Here is a 17,759-nt window from a genome sequence, read left to right on the forward strand (position 1 = left end):
ACAGTTTTCTGGAGTGGTTGTACCAGTTTGTATTCCCCCAACAGTGTAGGAGACTTCCAGTTGTCCTATGTTCTCATCAACCTTTAGTATTGTCAGGGTTTTTAATTTTAGCCAAACTGGTATATAGTGGTATCTCATTGTAGTTTTGTTTGTTTGTTTGTTTGTTTTAGAGAGAGAGCACATGCAAGCAGGGGAGGGGCAGAAGGAGAAGGAGAGAGAGAAAATATCAAACAGGCTCCACACTCAGTGCAGAGCCAGATGCGGGACTTGATCTCACAACCATGAGATCATGACCTGAGCCGAAATCAGGAGTCAGACACTTAACCGAATGAGCCACCCAGGTGCCCCTCACTGTAGTTTTAATTTGTGTTTCTATGATCACCAAGGTTGTTGAGCGTCTTTTCATATGCTTATTGGCTGTTTTGGTACCTTCTTCTGTGATGGTCTAAGTCTCTTGTTTATTTTTAACTGTTGTCTGTTTTTTTCCTATTAATATGTAAGAGTTCTTAGATAGTCTAGATATGCATCCTGTATCAAATATATATATATAAATATATAATATATTTATATATTATATATATTGTATATTATATATATTATATATATAATATATAATATTATGTATATTATATATATATATAATAGATATTTTCTCCCAGTCTGTGGCTTACCCTTTTACTATTTTAATAGTGTCTTTTTTTTTTTTTTTAAGTAAGCTCTATACCCAACATGGGGCTTGAACTCATGGCCCTGAGACCCTGAAATCAAGAGATGTATGCTCTACCAATTGAGCCTGCCAGGTGTCCCTTAATGGTGTCTTTTGATTAACAGAAGTTCTTAATTTTCTTGAAGTTCATTTTGTCAATCTTTTTTGATTAGTGCCTTTTGAGTCCTGGTTTAAGAAATCTTTGCCTGCCCCAAAGTCATGTAGATATTTCCTTGTTTTCTTCTAGAACTTTTATTATATTTTCTTTCACATTTAGGTCTATAGTACATTTGAAATTAATTTTTATGTATGGTGTGACATAAGAGCCAAGTTTTATTTTCCCCATTTATTGAAAAAAATATCCTTTCCCCACCTAATTACAGTGGTGTCATTTTCTTAAATCAGATGACTGTATATGTGTGGGTCTGTTTCTAGACTGTCTTGTGTCTGATTAGTCTGTCTTTTGGCCAGTGTCACACCATCTTAATTATTGCAGCTTTGTGGTACGTCTTGATATCTGGTATTATAGGTTCTATAACTTTTTATTATACAAGATTTCCCTGGCTGTGCTAGGGTCTTTAAATTTCCATATCAAGTTTAGAATCAGCTTGCTAATTTCCACAAAATAATTTGCTGGGATTTTTTTTATTGGCTTGTTTTAAATTTGTATATCAATTTGAGGGAGAATTGATATCTTAATATTTCATTTTCTAATTCATATACATGGATATCTTCATGTATTTTGATTTCTTTAATTTCTCCTACTGAGGTTTTATAGGTTTCCTATAGAGGTCTTGAATATATTTCATTAGACTTATTACTAGATATTTGGTATCTTTTTGTTGCTATTGTAAATGGTATTTTAAAACATTATTGTTTTCTAATAGTTGCTACACCATACACAAAAATTAATTCATGGTATATAAAAGACTTAAGTGTGAAAAGAAAATCCAAAAAGCTTTCAGAAGACCATATCACATGTTTATTATCTCAGGGTTTCTTAAGATATTAAAAAGTGTAAACCATAAAAATATCAAGACATTTGTCTGTACTAAAATTAACTTTTTGGGGTGCCCAGTTGCTTGAGCGTCCAACTTTGGCTCCAGTCATGATCTCATGGTTCATGAGTCCAAGCCCTACGTGGGGCTCTGTGCTGATGGCTCAGAGCCTGGAGCCTGCTTCAGATTTTGTGTTTCCCTCTCTCTCTGCCCCTCCCCAACTCATGCTCTATCTCTCTCTCAAAAATAAATAAACATTAAAAAAATTAAAATTAACTTTTTAAAAAGCACCATAGGAAAAGTGAAAAGACAAGCAAATGCAACATGTAGAGCCACTTTCTGTGCTGCTGTGTGGAATGGAATGGAACTTGTCCCTGTTGGCAGTCACCCCAAAGGTGAGGGGTGGCGCAGGGGAGAGGGAGAAGGAGTAATCATCCCAAATGGCAACTGAATTGTTATAGAGCCAAGCCTGTACTCTGTGCTAATAAAAGCATGCTGCTGCCCAATAAATTGTAGCATTATTAAATAACTAAAATAGATTCGAAACACTAAATAAATAATGATATAAAATGTGAGTGTTTGGTAGATAACCTTTATCAATTTTTAAGGATGTTCCCATCAATTCTTAGTTTGCTAAGAGGTTTTACCACGAATGGATGTTGAATTTTGTCCAGTGATTTTTTTTTCTGATTCTGTTTAAACGATTATGGGAATTTTTCTCCTTTAGTCTAATATGGTGAATAATTGGTGTTACACCAGCTTTGCATTACTGGGACAAACCCATTTTCTTTTTTTCTTCTTACTTCTTTCTTGTATAACTTTTTATTTTGATATAAGTTCAAGTTTATTAGGAAAGTTGCAAGGATAGTATAATAAACTCTCATTTACCTTTTACCCAGATTATTAGTTTGTCTTATTTATCATTTCTGCTCTTTTTCTTTCTCTATGTAAGTATACATTATTTTCCTGAACCATTTGAGAGTTTTAAGTTGCACATGGTAAGTTCCCTTACCCCTAAATATGCCAGTGTGTTTCTCTTTAAGAACAAGGACATTTTCTTCCACAACTCCAGTGCAATGATCAAACATTAGGAGATTTCACTTGGATACTATTTTGTTATCTAACCCATAGTCCTTCCTAGAAATTTGCGAATTATTCCAAAAATGTCCTTTATAACTGTTTTTTTTTGGGGGGGGGTTTGGGGGGGTTTGTTTTGTTTTTTGTTTTTGTTTTTGTTTCAGGATGCAGTCCAAAATTGTGCACTGCATTTAATGGTCACTTCTCCATAGTCTCTTTCATATGTCACAGTTCCTCTGCCTTCTTTTTGGCTCCTTGTCTCATGGTGGGACAGCCGTACAATAGGGTCTTCATTCCAAAGCCTCCTCCCCCTCCACATCAGAACAAGAATAGCCTTTGCTGAGCTCTTGCTTGGCACTTTCCCCTTTCCTGTTTTGCTTCCCTCTTTCCCTTGGAGGTTTGTTTCCTGAAGATCATTCCTTTAATAAATCACATTTCCCCAAATTCCTCTCTCAGGCTCTTCTTCTAGGGAACTCAGTCTAAGAAAATGTATATATTAGACCAAGCTCACTCATTGTTCTGTGCAAATATTCTACCACCACAATAATTTTTTTAATCCACCTTATCTTTCAGTTTCTGAGAGATGCATGTTAAAAACATCCCCTCCTATGACTATAGATTTGTTCATTTCTCCTTGATGTTCTTTCATTTTGCAACATGTATTTCAAAATCATGTTGTATGCATAAAGATTCATAATAGTATTTCTTGGTGACTTTATTGCTATGAAAAGTCTGCATTCTGTTACTACTTTCCTGCTAGAGTTCTCTTTTGTTTGAGGTAAACTACATCAGGCATTTGCTCCATGTATCTTTTTCTATTAGTTTGTTTTCAACCTTCCTTTGTTATTTTGTTTTATGTGTATCTCTTACAAATAGCTGGAAGACATTTAGTCTGAGAGTCTATGTTTATCTCATTTATTATGATGACTGATAGGTTTGGACTTATTTTTTCCATCTTATTTTGATGTTTTCTATTTCCTGCAATTTCTGGTTGATTCTTCCTTGTGTTTCTTGTCTCTTGGTGGGTTGTTTACATTTTTGTTGCCATTATTGTCCTCTAATGATTTGGATGTTATACATTTTATTTTTCTCATAGTTGCCCAGGAACCACTCAATGCCTATTCATCCTTCTTAGTTTTAGAATCTTGATTGTTTCTTTTCATAAACTTGTAGCTGGAGGAAGCCACTTAACTCTGTTCAGGGCAATGAAACATAAGTGGAAGTCACCGAGAAAACTTTTTTTTTTTTAATTTTCTTTTTTTCAACGTTTATTTATTTTTGGGACAGAGAGAGACAGAGCATGAACGGGGGAGGGGCAGAGAGAGAGGGAGACACAGAATCGGAAACAGGCTCCAGGCTCTGAGCCATCAGCCCAGAGCCAGACGCGGGGCTCGAACTCACGGACCGCGAGATCGTGATCTGGCTGAAGTCGGACGCTTAACCGACTGCGCCACCCAGGCACCCCGAGAAAACTTTTTAAAAGAGGCATATCTAACCGGGATGTCATAGTGAGCATTTACTCCTGACTTATTGTCTGACCCTTGGATGAAATTTTTGGTGATAGAGAAGCTTTTACACAATGATAAAGGCAAAAGTCATATTAAAGATGGAGGAGAAGGAACATAAAAGGAGCTTTTTTTTTTATGTTTTATTTTTGAGAGACAGAGAGAGACAGAGCATAAGTGAGGGAGGGGCAGAGTGAGGGAAAAACAGAATCTAAAGCAGGCTCCAGGTTCTGAGCTGTCATCACAGAACCCGATGCAGGGCTTGAGCCCCACCAACAGTGAGATCATGACCTGAGCCAAAGTCGGACGCTTAACCGACTGAGCCACCAGGTGCCCCAAAACGAGTGTTGTTTTTATCGATACTGTTGGGCCAATATACCATTAAGGGATTTCTTATTGCATTAAATAAACCTTTTACTTGCTTAAACCGCACTTTTTTCCAGTTTTCTCTCACTTGCAGCTGAATCCATACGTAAGAAATGTATACACCTGCTCAAAAGATGTAGCTGTTCCATTTACACTTTTATAACAATGTCTCTTTCATGTCTTTTTCTAAAAGCACTTTGTCAGGAAGGCCTTCTCTGGGTCACCCTATTTAAACTTGCAAACCCCCACTATCACCAGCATCCCTGACCCCTTTTTCTACTCTGTGTTTCCTTTGCTCATAGCACCTATAACCTTTTTACATAGAATATAAATTACTTATTTATTATTATATATTATTATATTATATATTATTGTATTTCTCCCCCCACCTCCAAGAGGGTAGGGATTTTTATTTGTTTCATTCACTGATATATCTGTAGTGCTTCTTATAGGTTATGTCATATAGTAGGTGCTCAGCGAGTGTTTTGAGTGAATGAATGCCAAGTGTGCATTTGTATCCATGTCTTTCTCCCTAGCAGAATAAGAACCTTTACTGTATTCTAATTTCCTTTCTCTCCTCTCTTCCTCTCCCCACCCTCCACCCTCCCTATTCCACTTATGTTCAGATCTACTGGAATTTAATTCTGGATTGTTATGAACATTCTTGTTTTGTAGCCTGCTCATTTAGACCTGGCAATGTGTTTTACAAATGTCTTTGCTCATCAAAGCTTCTTGTAGCTCTTATATTCATTTTCTTCTGTCAAAAATATACTGTTGTTTGTTTTGTTTCATTTTTTTCAGAGAGAATCTGTGGATGGTAAATGTTTAGAGTCTTTGTATATCTAAAAATGTCTTTATTCATCCCCAAATTTCAGTGTGATACTGTGGCTAGATACAGAATTACAGGTTAAAAAAATTCCTCAGAACTTTGAAGGTATTGAAGATATTGCCCCTTAGTGGTGAGGCTTTAAAAATGTATACTGATTACATACTTGTGTAGTAATTATTGTTGCTTTGTGTATGGTTTTATCCTAATTGGCACTCAGTAAGCCCTTTCAGCTTGAGTGATACATTCTTTTTATATGTCCTGTGGAACCACCTGTGCCAGGCATTATGTGAAGCATTAATGCAGTAAGATGTGACAGAGGCCTCGTCCTTGTAGAATTGCCAGTGCAGTGCACGAGTGACACGAGTAACTAGCTAGTGGTGATGCGTCGCACTATGGGCTGTGAAGTGGGAAGCACTCAAAGCATGGAGGGTATTTCTAGAGCGTGAAAGAGAACCTCTTGTCAAGCCCAAGGGCACATTTGTGTATGATGTGAGGCTCAGGCCTCAAGTGCCTTATGTCTGGGTCTCAGAAGACTGGGGTTTGAGCTCAGGTTGAGCAGAATACAATCTAATCACAGAGTCTACTGAGCATCAAAACAGACAGGAGAGCTTCAGGGACAGAAGGTCCATCTGGCCAAGCATGTCTTCCTGGTGTCTCCCCTCTGTTCCTCAACAGGACAAATCCTGAGAGGTGGCAACTGTCAGCAACCTCCCAGATGTGAGAAAGAGCCACCAAGAGGCTCTTAGACTTTTATCCCACATTCTTCATCCCCCAGTGGAAAGCCTCTGTCAGTGCCCCGAGACAGCATCTGCTGTCACGTAAGGAGTATTATGCTAGCCAGCAGGCCACACCTCCCAGCCCTGCTGATTGGAATCCTTGTCCTGGAATTATTGCCGAGCCCTACTTATCCAATCTTTCTCTTCTTTTGTGTAGCCTGTGTGTTAGTAAGCTTCTCTGTTTACACACGCACACATTTTCTCTCTGAGTTCGATCCTTAGGGCCTTTAGCAGACAGGCCTGGCCTATCAAATTAGCACTGTGGCCTCTCAATGTATGTTCTCCATTTTGCATCTTCTCTGGTCACTAAAGGATTTTAGGGGCTAATCTCTACCAAAAAGCAGCCTTCCGTGGGTATATCGAGGTGCTAGGTTTCAGACTCTGAGACCCGAGAGTTTTGCACAGGCCAGCGGGTAGCCAGTTTGTTTTCTTTTCCCTTTGTCCAGTGAGTTTTCCACTCTCTATTCTGACAGGTTCATGAAGATACGTATCACATGCAACAGGGCCTGCAGGAGCGGCTGAAAAACTGCAAGAGGATCAGGACTGACCAACTCTCGGTGTATCTTCAGAAGGTACAGGGCCAGCAGCTGGAGCAGAAGCTGAGGCAGACAGAGGCGTGGTTGCTGCGGCTGGGACAGTTGGCCCGCCTGGTGGACCACATGATTGGCCAGAACCTTGTGTCTATCATAGAGGAGGAGATAACCTCCTTCGTGGCCAACATCCTGCAGGTAAGGGAGTGGATGGCATGTGTGGAGGCGGGACAGGCAGTCAAGGCCACATGGCAGACAGCAGATACTGACCTGTAGCCCCACGAGCTGTCATGACCTTTCTTGACAGGCCCCAAGGCAGAATCCCTTTCTCTCAGCAGAGCTGGTCTTTGACGATTGTGGCCAGCTGTCTCATGAGCCATGTATTGAAAACATGATCCAGATTCTAACTAGGGGCCTGCAGTCTGTCAAGGCCTCTGCCCTGAAGGTATCCTGGACTGGGCAGGGGGGCTGGCTGCAGGAATTCCCAATTCTAATCCCCTGTGTAATCAGAAGTTCTCAGCCTGGTCTGAACTTAGTTCCTTGTTTTCTGTTTCTGCCCCCCTCTACCTGCCTTGGTGTGAAGGTAATGCAATCTACAGACCTGAAGACCCCCTGGGACTCCTTGATTTCTGAAGGTATTTAAGTAAGGAGACACAGGCAGGCAGGTAGGAAGGGTGGAAGGAGCAGGGAGAGTCACATGCACAGTGCCAATGGCATGGCCACAGAGTCAGGCCTTAGGTGTGGAGGGAGCAGCTATGACCTGGGTACTGCACACAGGTGTGGGGGGCGGGGGTTAGAGAGTGTGGGTGTGTCTTTGCTCACTCATGCCTGTGCTTGTGTGCATGTGTGTGCATCCAGTTGAGTGGAATGAGAGGTGTGTAAAAGAATGTAAGTACATTGTCCTTCCTCTCATTCATTCAAACTCCATGAAATTACTCTCTAATGTCATAATGGCATTTTGTTTACTATTAAATTTGATTGCCAAGTAAATTTGTATTTACTTGAAGAACTCTGCTTATTTGATATTTGCTTTATTTCAGACAACTCTTTTTCATTTCATGTAAGATAATCTATTAGTATTGAGCTATTATGGTGACCAGTTATTACTGGCTTTCAGTCCTCAAACTTGTTAACAATCAGGGAGGAAATACATGTTCACATTTCCTTTATTTGCAATACTAACCCAGTTACAAATAAAACTATTACATGCATTCAGGCACATCCGACATGTAAGTACTTAACCCCCACCACCGCCTTCACTCAACTAGTATGTTTTCAGCAGGATGATTTAAAGACATGAAGTTGGGCGCCTGGGTGGCTCAGTTGGTTGAGCCTCCGACTTCAGCTCAGGTCATGATCTCACAGTGTGTGAGTTTGAGCCCCGTGTCGGGCTCTGTGCTGACAGCTTGGAGCCTGGAACCTGCTTCGATTCTGTGTCTCCCTCTCTATCCGCTCCTCCCCTGCTCACACTCTGACTCTCTCTCTCTCTCTCTCTCTCTCTCTCTCTCTCTCTCTCTCTCAAAAATAAATAAACATTAAAAAATTTTTTAAAAATAAAGACATGAAGTCAATTTTAGGAAATAGATGACAAGGAAGTGGAAGGTTCATTGAAAGCAGCACATGTCTTTTACAAATCACACCAATTGGGGCATATTTGTTCTCAAGTGCATCTAGGTTAAATGGTAGAGACTATTGATATTTGTTTTACATGGTCAGTGGAAAGAGGTAGGGCTCTAGAACCAAACACATTAGTTTACTAGCCTGTAAAATGGGAATTAGGTATTTTTGTTAAAATACCTAACTTGCAGCATTAAAAGAGGTGATATGTTTAGTATAGTGCTCAGCACATAATGATACATGCTAAAGATAGTAACTTCTTAGCATTATTAGTATTAAGGACTGAGGAAAACCAGATATTTCACATTATTCTCTCATATTTTTTACTAATTCATGTTTTGGTATATTGTAGTATTTTTCTTTGAATGGCAAAACAAGCAAAAACCTTAATAAAATTTTATTCTAAATTCTAATGAAAGTGAAAATATTCACTTGCAATGTCCTGGGTTATCCCGTCTACTTTTTTTTTGTTTTGTTTTGTTTTTTGAGAGAGAGAGAGAGAGAGAGAGAGAGAGTGAGAGAGAGAGAGAGCACACACAGAAGGGGCAGAGGGAGAGACTCTTAACCACGCTCCACGGTCAGCGAGTAGCCCAACTCAGGGCTTGATCCCACAATCCTGGGATCATGCATGACCTGAGCTGAAATCAAGAGTTGGACGCTCAATTGACTGAGTCACCCAGGCGCCCCTATCCCTTCTACTTTTAAAGGATCACCATGGACCGGTACATTTAGGCATGAAATGTCCTGATGCTTGTTATCTTACTTTCAAATGTTTTTGAGGAAAGAGAAAAGGAAAATCAAAGCAATGTGGGCAAAATGTTAATAATTGTTGAATCAAAGTGGATGGGTAAAAGGGGTTTGTAGTACTTTTAAACTTTCTTACATATTTGAGATTTTTCAAAACCAACATTTGAAGGAAAAAAAAAAGATCAACATGGAAAATCAAAGTAATATCATGGAGGAACTAGAACCAAAGTTCTGATTTAGGATTTTTCTTAAATTCTTGATGAAAATTGGAGTAGTATTTAATAAAACTAAATATCTAGCAGTTAAAACAGAACTAGTGGTGTTTAAGAAACATACATCTATCTGAGAAATTTGTTACTTAAGTGAGGCAAAATGTGTACATCGTTTTAGCCAAATTACAAAATAATTTCAGTACCTCTACTTATATATACAAACATGAAAAATCAGCCCCTTACAGTAGAAACTTACACACTGACTAGAGTCTGACCCCTAGAAGAAGACTCAATCTATTACTAATAACATAGTTGCAACATGTCTTGCAGTCTTTAAGCTTCATTCTCCAACATTTTCCAAAGAACAGTCTTAGTACTAGAACCAAAAAAAGATGATCAATATTGTTACCCTTACAATCGTTTCAGGAATTTTGAGCAGTTTAAAACTAGGAAAATACAATCAGATAATGATTCTTCTCATCTGGCAGGTGTCAAGTTCAGGAACTTAAGGTTCTTATGTTAACTTTACCCAGATCAGTGTATCTTTTTGATATCTGTGGTAAGATAAATCTGTTACATTGAGAAGGGACAAAGGATTGCTCCATTTTTATTATAAACTCTTTCCTGTATGTTTTGGTTGGGGTGGTGTTGAAGTTAGCGTAGAGATAGAATGTAAACAATTAAACTGTCCTTACTGTATATTTTGGCCAAGGGGCTACATGTGGCAGGAAGGGTCTCTTGGGAGTGTGACACATAACGAGTATGACCAGCAAGAGGAAGAATAGAGGTAAGGATTGTAACAGTGAGTAGACCAGAAATGGAAGAGAAGAGACACTTTTTTCCCAATCATCCTGTAAGAAACACTGAAGACATGAAAAGTATATAAATATGTTTGACGAGAAGATTTTGCTGCTCTGTGGACTAAGCAGCAGTCTGAGTGACTCATTCAAGGAAACCTACAGTAAAGGTCTACATTATTTGGTTTTTCACAGTTAGATTGATATTTAAAAATGCAGCTCCAGGTTGACTTATACACACACACACACACACACACACACACACACACACAGACACACACATTATACTGATACATATCTATTTTAAATTGAAGCCCAAATCCCTCAGTGGTGACAGGTAATTTATGTTTCTTTGATTTAATTGATATCATATTTCTTATCATAAGAAAGCTTTATTTGACTCTTTCTTTCACTTGGCTATGAAGTTGTTAGTGATTTCTGTTTTGTTTTGTTGGGATATTACATTCACCAAGTTGTATTAAAAATACACTAGCTTTTCTTTCCATGGCCCAGAATCACACAGGAATTGACTGTATCGCACCGTATTGCTTGAGTGCTCCTGTGGGTCTTGGTACCTTCAATCATAGTTCTTCAACCTTGTCTCGTGTTTTGGAGCTCACAAAACAGAAAGTTACCAAATTCAAAGGCAGAAAAGATATAATAGCACCACTCTTCACAGAAATGGAGACTAGAAAGTCAGGAAGAGAGCCACATCTCTCAAATTGCTGCTTATCCTTTTATCTCTACTTCTCTCTGTGCTTCTTCCCAGTTCCCCTGATTCTCTCCTAAAACTAGCTGTCTCTGCTTTCTTTGAACTTTCTGCTCCCTTATAACTATTGCTTCCAAATGACTTGGGCGTCCTGTGGTACCAACCCCATCCTTGACTCTAGATGATCTGTCAGTTAAGTTTTCCTGTATGTGTGACTGACTTATTTCAAATTTTCAAGAGAAGGAATATGATTGATTTAACCTACCCTATAGAGAGAACCACATATCCATTAGCTCTGGGAAGGGGAATGGGTTGTGTTACAAACTAGTTGGTTTTAGCTACAGGTAACAGCAGATCCTCTTAGAAGGGTATGTATAGTAGAGGAGGCTCCAATCTTTAGCTATGCTTGTATTGGCTATAAACCTACATTATGTAGGCCTAAATGTGCAAGTTGGGTTTGGATAACATGTTTCTAGCTCAGAGCTACGTAAGCAAAAAGGGGAATTTATTGGCTCCCATAACTAAAAAAATACATGGATGCAGCTGGATTCAGGCTGAGCTGGATTCAGCACCCAGGCAATGTCATTGAGGCTTTATTTCTCTTTGTCTTTTGACTTTGCTTATGTGTTTGAATTCTGAGTCACCGAGAATGCTTTTAGCTGGAAGTAACAGAAGTCCTGAGAGTAGCCTAACAGTGAAAACAATTCTCACATAATGAGAGGTCTCCAGGTAGGTGCTTCCAGGTTGTTTCAGTGGCTCAAAAATGTCATCAAGTATCAGGTTCCTCACATCTGTCCCCTGCTCCTTTCTGGTTTTAGCTATAGGTAAGGGCAGAGCCTCTTAGAGGGGTGTGTGTGGTACGGGAGGCTGTAATCAAAAAAGTTTTTTCAGGGCGCCTGAGTGGGTCAGTTGATTGAGCATCCAACTCTTGATTTTGGCTCAGATCATAATCTCACAGTTTCGTGAGTTTGAGCCCTGTGTCAGGCTCTGCACTGGCTGGAAGGGTAGAGCTTGCTTGGGATTCTCTCTCTCTCCTCCTCTCTCTCTGTCTCTCTCCCACTTGTGCTGTCTCTGGCTGTCTCAAATAGATTAAACTAAAAAAAAAAAAGTTTTTTTCATCCTTAGGCTTATTGCCTTATAAATGCAAGACAAGCTCCAACTCCAAGCATCCCATTCTTAAGCAAAATCAGGGGAAAGGGAAACAAACACTGGAGGGAGAGCTCTTCCTGCCCGACTCACATTTTAAAAAATATTTTTAAAGGTTTTATTATCATTATTATTTTAAATAATTTATTGTCAAGTTAGCTAACATACAGTGTATACAGTGTGCCCTTGGCTTCGGGAGTAGATTCCCATGATTCATCGCTTACATACAGCACCCAGTGCTCATCCCAGCAAGTGCCCTCCTCAATGCCCATCACCCATTTCCCCACCCCTCCACCCTTCCCATCAACCCTTAGTTTGTTCTCTGTATCTAAGAGTCTCTTATCATTTGCCTCCCTCTCTGTTTGAAACTATTTTTTTTTCAACGTTTTATTTATTTTTGGGACAGAGAGAGACAGAGCATGAACGGGGGAGGGGCAGAGAGAGAGGGAGACACAGAATCGGAAACAGGCTCCAGGCTCTGAGCCATCAGCCCAGAGCCCGACGCGGGGCTCGAACTCACGGACCGCGAGATCGTGACCTGAGCTGAAGTCGGAAGCTTAACCGACTGAGCCACCCAGGTGCCCCTGAAACTATTTTTTTTTCTAACTCTCACATTTTATCAGGAAAGGAAATCTTTTCCAGAAACTCCCCAGCAGACACACTTCTACATCTCATTGTAAAGATCTAGGTCATGTGGCTACCTCCAGCAGCAAGAAGGGCTGGGAAGTCAAATGGCTGACATTTCTAGTTTCTCGTGGAAGATGGACTCTACCACCACAGAAGAAGGGAGAAGGGAATAGCTACTGGGTCGTCAGCCAACATGCCTTCCAAGGTTCTAGTCTTCCATTCTCAAAACCTGGCAAGCAAGAGAATTACCAGCATTCTCCACAGCATCATTTCATACTATATTGTTTCCCTTCTAGTAACTGATATTTAGTAAAATCTCATTTAATTTTAGCTCTACAAGCAACAATGTATTTAAGCAGTCTGTGTTGATCAGTCTCTCAGTAATTTTGTTTGTCTGAAGCTAATTCTCTTTAGATTCCTCAGGAAGGGCTTGTGGAAGCAAAATTTTATTTCCCCTTTTGCCTGGATGCCTGAAACATTTCTTTTCTTTTTTTCTTGAAATTCAGTAATTTTAGTAGAGTATGCTTGTTATTGAACATTCTGAGGCAGTATTCTCAGGTATGCTCTTTCAAAATGTAATTTTACGTCTTTTTTTTTTTTAATTTTTTTTTTCAACGTTTATTTATTTTTTGGGACAGAGAGAGACAGAGCATGAACGGGGGAGGGGCAGAGAGAGAGGGAGACACAGAATCGGAAACAGGCTCCAGGCTCTGGGCCAACAGCCCAGAGCCCGACGCGGGGCTCGAACTCACGGACCGCGAGATCGTGACCTGGCTGAAGTCGGACGCTTAACCGACTGCGCCACCCAGGCGCCCCTTATGTCTTTTTTATTTCAGGAAAGTTTTCTTGAAGTTTTTTAGTATTGATCTCTTCCCTTGCTTTGGTTTTTTCTTTAGGGACTCCTGTTACATGTATGTTAGATCCTTATCATCTATCCCAAATATTTGTCCCTTTATCTTGAAATTAAAAAAAAAAAAAAACAACCTCTATTTCCTTTTTATTTTATAGTTATCCTTTTTTTACATTTTATTTCTCTTAAGGTATTACCTGTTAAGTTTCTTTGCTCTCAAATTCCTTTTAAGTTAAGTTTCCATTCTGAAATGATTTTTCCCTTTATTTCTAATCATTTCCTGAGTTCTATCAAATGATTTCTGAATTTTTCTAATTCTGATATGTGTTCTTCTTTCATGATTTATATAACTTTCCTAGTGTCTTTTATCTTGTTTTGCAATGGGCTTGTTTTACTGTTTCTTGATATGTTTCCATTGTCTTTAAAGATGTTATTCTGTCTGGATTCTTTTTTCTTATAAAAGTTTTGTACGAGTTTGATGTTGATACTTTTCTGTTGCTCACCTTTGAAAAAATGGCTTTTCTGAACTTTTAGGAAGAGGTGAGGTTCAAACTGGCTTTCTAACCTCTCTGTTTCCTTTTCTATTGTTTTTCTGTAGTGTTCAAAAACTGGTGGCCAGCATTCTGAGATTTCCTGGTTTCTGTTTTGCTCTTCCAGTTTTGTCTGGACCTTTTCTCTTTTTCTCTATTGCTTCCACTCTGCTCAGTTTTAATTCCACCCCCAGCACTTTCTCCTTCTTGTCAAGCTCTGTCCCAGAAGGGACCCTGGCCAGTTGGTTTCAGGAGTCCATCGGGCATAGATTGCTTCAGCTCCTACAGACTTCATTGCTTTTGGAGTGGGAAAACTCCCTCCACTTTCACCTCCTGTTCTCAGATTTGCCCTCTGATCCCCAGGAAATGCCTTTGGGCTGTATTGGAGTTTTCCTAGTCTCAGGTCTGTCAGTTGTGTCTTTATTCCCCTCTGCTTCCTCCCCTACAAATGACAATGCCATGTAACTCTTGAGGCTGTAGGTGCTTTGTCCCCACCCACTTGCATTTTGGGGTTTGTAAGGATCTCTTAGCCCCATTTTCACTAAAGTGTTATCATTGGGTTTGGGGTTTTACTGTCTAATTGATCTGTCACTTTTATGTCCTTTTATGTGGGAATTTGGGAGAGATTTCAAAATTGTGCTGTCACTCCCACCATTTTTCCAGAATCCCTCCTAGTATTATTTTTAAAGGGTCGTTCTTGATGTTATGTGAGGCAGAGACTGTAAGGTGTTGGAAGCAAGGGCCCAAAGCAGGGAGATGAGTTAGAAGGGCATTGCAGTAATGCCCTTCTAACTGAAAATCTAATAGTGACTTGGGCTGAGGTAAGGGGGCAGGTGGTGGTAATGGTGATGAGAGTTGGTTGGATTCTGGATATATTTTTAATGTAGACTCAGTGGGATTTTGTGATGGTTGGGTTTGTTGTATGTTAGGTTAAGAGTCAAAGATAACTCAAGTTTTTGACTGGAGCAAGTGGAAGGATGGTGTTCCCATTTACTGAAGTTGGAAGACTGCAAGTAGAGTAGTCTGGGGTAAGGGAGAAATCAGAGATCTTTTTTTTTTTAATTTTTAACATTTATTCATTTTTGAGACAGAGAGAGAAAGAGAGAGAGAGAGAGAGAGAGAGAGAGAGAGACAGAATGTGAGCCAGGGAGGGGCAGAGAGAGAGGGAGACACAGAATCTGAAGCAGGCTCCAGGTTCTGAGCTGTCAGCAAAGAGCCTGACATAGGCTCAAACTCACAAACCGTGAAATCATGACCTGAGCCAAAGTTGGATGCTTAACCGAATGAGCCATCCAGGAGCCCCTTGAGGTACATGATAGACATCCAAGTAGAGATGTGGAATAGGCAATTGTTTAAATGGGATTGGGATTCAGTGAGAGATCTGAAATAGACATAAATTTGAGAACAAATAGATGGTATTTAAAACCATGAAACTGGATGAGTTCTCCTAGAAACTACAGATGGAGAAGAGAAGAGACCTGAGGACTGAGACTTGTTGGGTGGGGGGAGGGGCACTGTATGTTTAGGTGTTGGTACTATGCATCTAATTTCTGAACATTTCAATGCTTCCCCCCACCTTTCTTTTTCAGTTTATTTATTTTTTGTGTGAGAGACAGAGAGAGTGCATGTGGGGGAGGGGCAGAGAGGGGGACAGAGGATACGAAACAGGCTCTGTGCCGACAGCAGAGAGCCCAGTGTGGGCCTCGAACTCATGAATCGTGAGATCATGACCTGAGCCAAAGTGGGATGCTTAACTGACAGAGCCAGCCAGGTGCCCATCAACCTCTTTTTGCACAAAGTTTTAACACAAATACCGAAATTGGCACTTAGCCGGTTTCTAAGAAGTTAAAGGAAAAGCCAGGCTCAAGGATATTCCTTAAGACATACTGAGGACTGGCATGTTCAACATCTTTGCCACCTCTTCCTCTGTTCCACAGAGGCTGGAGTTTTTCCCATATCTCCTTATAGCTAGATGTTGTATGTGCTTGAGATCTGCAAGAGATTTCAGTTCAGAATTAAGGTAAGAGGGGGAGAGAGCCAACACATATGCCATCCATTCTGCTGGAGGAGATCATAATAGAGGTAGTGTGCTTTTGTAGCTGCTGTTATGGCAGTGACATCCCAATTTGCCAGGCAGCACAGAGCCATAGATACTCAGCCTCGAGTGTTTTTGTTTGTCAGCCTTTCCAACTATTTGCAACTCATTTAATATCCCATAACAATTCCCTTTCTGCTTATACTAACTAAATTCTGTTTTCTGAACCTGAGCCATAACTAGTAAATTCCCTCAGTGGGTTGGTGCTTGTGATATAGATGTATGTGTAAACTCACTCAGGAGCAGGGAGTGTGTGTGTGTGTGTGTGTGTGTGTAATGTACACACTCAGGTAGGGAGAGAGGTTGTGTGGAGGCCCTGAAGGGCACTCATGGACAATTTTGGCATGTGTCCCATTAGAAGAAGAGGAAGAGGAGGACTCAAACAAGGAATTCATCATGCCCAAGCTCCAGGGCCAGCCTAGCGATGCTGTGCACATCTTTTGTGGCCCAAATATAGGATTGGTGTGGCCCTGGAAGTCTCACACAGTTACTGAAGCCCTGGAGGTCCGTGGGTGCCGGCTGCGGGGTCAGTACTTGCCCCCCAATTATAAGCAGCTGCAAGAAGACCTGGACAACAGTCCTCGAATCCAGCAGGCACTGACTCTGCAGCAGGCCTTGCTGGAGGTGAGAAAAGAGGTTTAAGCAGTGGGGTCATGCCCACTAATTCCAATCATAGCCACCCACCTCTGCCCTAAGCACCTTGTCTGTACCTAGGGCATGCTGTGGGAGGTGAAGGAATTCTGCAAGGAACATCACTGGATGACAGGCATTCATGAGTTCCTGCAAGCCTGGGGGCCTCAGAAGCTGGAGTCCATGAGAGGTTGTCCCATCAAGAACTACATGATGCTGGTGAGCCGCGTGAACATGTGGCAGACTGATGTCTCCAATATACCTAAGAAGTTGATCACAACAGGCAGATTGCTGCAGCTGAACTGCTATCACATACAGGCAGAGATGGGTGAGTGCTGCTTATCCTCTTTCCTTTCCTTCCACCTTCCTTATCTCATCCGCATGGCCCTCCTTGGGCCTGGAAATGTCCTTCAAGGACTTTTGGTGAAGGCCCCTCATTGGACCTCTAGAGCCTCCTAAAGTCCCAGGTCCCAGCCCCTTCCCTTTGCAAGTAAAGGTGTGATCATTACAGATGATAGCCTCTCCATCTGTTTTGGCGCTACTCATTCCCCATGCTCTGTGGGAAACATGTTTCTGTCACCTGACACTTTCTATTTTTCTGGCATGGAAGTAATTCAAACCAAATGTGAATGAGAAAAATCTTAGCCTACTCCTTAGGCTAGTGAGCTCAGTTTCTTTGCAGATATTCTCAGGAATCAAGAGTGCCCTTCCCCACACGCAGCAGAGTCAAAATTGACACTATAATTTGCATGTATAAAATGTTAGTCTCCTTAACTGATGTCCTCTTACTCTGTAGTCCTAACTTCTGCAGATGGCGAAAGAATGTATTCCAATTGAAAATGAAAGCACTTTTCATTTAAAGCAGCACTTTTGGTTTAACTCAGTCTATTTTGGGTATTTGGTCAATTCAAAATTCGTACTACAGTTCTGGGTTGTTTTTATTCTCAAGTGTCCTCTGCTCCTCTTCCTCCCCAAGGTGGCAGCTGGCATTGGAGAGGGCTGCTGGGCTGTG

At 40.6% G+C, this 17,759-nt stretch overlaps 1 protein-coding gene across 1 annotated transcript in view; it reads left to right on the forward strand.

Moving 5' to 3' along the window:
• DNHD1 (dynein heavy chain domain 1) overlaps positions 1–17,759 on the forward strand; it is an 80,533-nt gene that overhangs the window by 14,742 nt on the left and 48,032 nt on the right. Inside the window, exons 7-11 of the mRNA XM_032595114.1 lie at positions 6,731–6,985; positions 7,095–7,232; positions 7,371–7,422; positions 16,476–16,741; positions 16,832–17,075. Of these exons, the coding sequence (XP_032451005.1) occupies positions 6,731–6,985; positions 7,095–7,232; positions 7,371–7,422; positions 16,476–16,741; positions 16,832–17,075 (955 nt within the window). The remainder of the gene's footprint in view (positions 1–6,730; positions 6,986–7,094; positions 7,233–7,370; positions 7,423–16,475; positions 16,742–16,831; positions 17,076–17,759) is intronic.

Source organism: Lynx canadensis, chromosome D1 (assembly GCF_007474595.2).
Source record: "Lynx canadensis isolate LIC74 chromosome D1, mLynCan4.pri.v2, whole genome shotgun sequence".
Classification (NCBI taxonomy): Eukaryota; Metazoa; Chordata; class Mammalia; order Carnivora; family Felidae; genus Lynx; species Lynx canadensis.